At 42.8% G+C, this 3,653-nt stretch overlaps 1 protein-coding gene across 1 annotated transcript in view; it reads right to left on the bottom strand.

Moving 5' to 3' along the window:
* The window catches only part of LOAG_17940 (hypothetical protein), a gene marked incomplete at its 3' end in the record, with an annotated part of 3,181 nt that extends 567 nt beyond the window's left edge, over nt 1-2,614 (bottom strand). The window contains exon 1 of the mRNA XM_020450608.1: nt 17-2,614. Coding sequence (XP_020305690.1) covers nt 17-2,591 — 2,575 coding nt within the window. The 5' untranslated portion in view covers nt 2,592-2,614. The remainder of the gene's footprint in view (nt 1-16) is intronic.
* Between the last annotated feature and the right edge of the window lie 1,039 nt (nt 2,615-3,653).

The raw sequence follows: 3,653 nt of genomic DNA, 5'->3' as shown, positions 1-3,653 counted from the left end.
GAGGTGGCACCATTACCGTAATGTTGCAGACGCATAGGACGTTGATTGCTCAGTGTTGTATACATGCGGTTCATACCATCTTCTTTTGGATAAACGGCATCGTAACTGTTCATTGGAATGTTTCCATTGGACCAAGCTCTCAGAGCGTGACTAGGTTGTTGAGAGGTCGTCGGATAGTTATCCGGAAACACGGATGGTTGTTTTGGCGAATAAGATTGTTTACCAATACCCAGATAAGGGTTGCCTGCGTGATACTGAGTGGAATAAGGAATATAAGAATAGTGATTTCTTACAGCATAATTCCTGTTTGAAGAGTCCCGCAGCTGATGAGCTCCTTTGTCCCGGTAATAATTGCCATACTCGGTAGCATGATGAGAAGGTCTCGAGCCGTAGTTTGTGTCGTTTCTGCTATATACCTGACCAAGAAGTGAAGGCCCAGGGAGAGTATTCGGTGTCTGAGGAAAATGACTTGAATAATAAGGTAGCACTGCATTATTATCAAGTGCGCTACTATTCGCGTAAGAGAGTTGCTGATACCACGGCCAGTTTTCATAATGGTCACTTTGTGCATAAGAAGGAAAATTTGCATAAGGATCAGGAATAATAGGGCGTGGAACTGGTTGATCTGGACGTAACAATGCTGGATCAGCCTCCATAGAAGACAACGGATCCTCATAATTTAACATGGGTAGTGCTTGGTCACTGGTGGTCGAGGACCTGTATCTAGGCACAGAGTAGGGGCGTTTTTTGGCTTGATTGAGGTACAACCGTTCCTCCGCCGGAGAGCCGTTTAACAGCTTTTGTTGATCAGTGATAAATTGATTACTCAGGTAATTTGCATATTGTGAGATAATATCAGTATTGGGTAGACTTTGGGGACCATCAAAATTCTGTGCTCGTGCACCAGACACATACTGCGGTCTATACAAATCATCATATGCAACTTTCATCAGTGGACGTCCAAAAGTTACACTTGATTCAGGGAGACGTTGTTGATATGATAACCACGGATCTAAATAATTCATAGACCGAGTGGCGTAAAGCCTCGTTCTGGAATCCAGAATTGGATCTTCCGCAGTAGTAGGAGTCACACTATGCCAGGACCTCAGAGGAGCGTCATACCGCCCTGTTGGAATTGGGAGTGATTGGAAATGGTCACTCTGTGCATCACCATAACTTCGCTCAATATAGCGCTCATAGTTCCGTGGAAGTGATCCGTACCCGAATAAATGTCGGCTACGATTACGATTTATATAGTCACGTCCGTTTGATCGAGGAGAACGCGTTGTAGGAAAATCGATCCTTGGCAAGGATCCGTAATGCGGAACAGTGGACGAATAGTCAGAAGTGGGATGAATAATTGGGAAACTGGATGCTGCATATAAGTCAATCATAGATGAAATCTTTTCTTTTCTCTGCGCGAGTTCATCCATAACTCTCTGCTTCCTGGTTTCCCTGTTTATTGGATCATCATCACTGAAAGCAAATCGATTCTTCAATCGTCGTCCATGTTCTCGAAGTTGCCTATCATATTCCGCGAAATACTTTGCCGTAGATTCCAGCAAATTCGGTTCCGAAGCCGAAAACAAATTACTGGCTGTGCTACAGTGACGGCGACTGGATGATCGGTTACTATGAGCTTCATAGGTCGTGGTGCCATTTGTTTGCGTTTCCGTGGACCGCAAGCGCGGTTGCAGTACCGCTGTTGCATCGGTACTGGTAGTGAATGCATTGAGTCGATCGTGTTTTATTTGCCGTCTAAGTGAAGTGGCAGCAGCATGATAGAATGAGCTGGGTATGGCAGTGTATGCAGTTGCAGCGGCAAAAGAACTTTCCGATTGTACTCCGACCGACTTCAGTTCCGGTTCTAAACAAAAGTCGTCAGTGGAAATACCCACTTCCTGGGTTGCAATTTGGACCGAGGATGAAGAGGGTGGAACAGAAGAACGTTCAGGTAGGGAGGTGGTCGTCACTGAGGTTGTCGTACTGGGTACCTCACTTGGTACCACACGAGCACCACTGATAAGTTCAACAGGTAATAGACAAGGTATCACATTAGGGATATTATCGATGTCAACGGAACGGTATTCAGGCAAAAGTCCAGTAATAAGCATTCGATGTACAATATACTGCCTCTGATTAGCCTCTATTTCACAAGCTTCCAAGGATTCTCGTCTTCTTTCCAAGACTTCCTTCAATTCCTTCTTCAGCAAAACACGAGCGAGTGGGCTGGGCATTTTGGTACCGGATGCTTGTCCCAGTACCGTTGAGCGATCACCCGCTGCAGCAGAGGTGGTTTGTCGAAGGAGTAATTTAGGTTTTGCATTGATGATCGCTGCTCCGGGAAGGATGGCGGGATCTACCGTGCGACAGTTGGCGGTTGCTGAAGAGGATGATAATGAAAGACTGCTTAGAGAGGCAGTACGAGAAGTGGGTTGTGAGTAGGCACGAGGATCCTGAGCATGATATTGTCGTTCGAGAGACGGAGATACAACTGGGGTGCTTGATATGAGGTAAACCGGAGCGGGAGGCGTTTCGCTGACCTTCTCTGCACGTTGTGTTGGAATCGAAGGCAGCTTTCGTCGTCCCATCTCCAGTGATGTCGAACATTGTACATCATCCTGTAAACGTCTCGATTATCTCCAATTATCTCTATAATAGGTTCCAAATGTTTGGTTTCTATTTATAACTTGTTACAGAGTTTGTAGTACTCTTTAAATAAAATTACAAGGCCTATATGTTTTATGGCATATAATGTATAATTTAAAAATATGTAAATAGCACATTCGCGACAAGCTTCACACAGTTTTGATTTAATGGAAATCCATCGTTCTCTGAAGTTTGCGTTTTTTTTTTTTCCAATATCCCGTAAATCTGTCCCTAGTTTAGCATCCCATGACCAATTAATGACTACCATAGGGTCATCGCTGTTGCTAGAACCGAAGATGCAGGGTGCAAATCTTTTGCACAAATTGTGACTAGTTCCAGTCATTTGAATCAGCAGACAAGGCATTGGAAAAGGCAATGGTTTTGGTTGCCATACTTTTCAAACATTTCAAGGATAATTTTTAAAAATTACTGACAAAAAATGTATAAGGAGAGAACTGGAGAACTGGTAATATCATTCTCTAATATTACTGGAATGCCATCATATAAACTTCGCAAGATCCGAAAGTCACTGAGGAGATCTCTCCATCTAACAATTGTTTTTTGATCTGCAACCTCATGTAAGGATTGTTTGACAGTAGAACACCTATATGTCTGAAATGTTTGTATCATTTCCTTGAAATCAAAGACTTTTAGAATTTTCTAAACCTCTATTTTTTTTTTTTAATATCTCTTCAAGCACACATTGTATAGTTCGTGCTGGTTCATTTGCATCATTCATACTGAGTCAAAAGTGGATATGAAATTGTATTAGCATTATAGATTCATACTGTATACGAACCATTCAGTGATATGCAAAGTCGAGATAGAACACGTGTGAATGTTCCGATAGCATTTTTCAGAGAATTTTCTTAATTTTGTCTGGGATATTCGCGAATTTACAACTTACTATCTCGCTGCAGAAACGTTTAGCCTGGGCGCAAAACGGGAGAAGGAAGAAAAGTATTTCCAGGAAAAGCAGTTTGCAGTTGTCGTTATTACTGGAT

This window comes from Loa loa, assembly GCF_000183805.2.
Source record: "Loa loa unplaced genomic scaffold supercont3.157, whole genome shotgun sequence".
Classification (NCBI taxonomy): domain Eukaryota; kingdom Metazoa; phylum Nematoda; class Chromadorea; order Rhabditida; family Onchocercidae; genus Loa; species Loa loa.
This window is presented reverse-complemented; position numbering and strand designations above follow the sequence as displayed.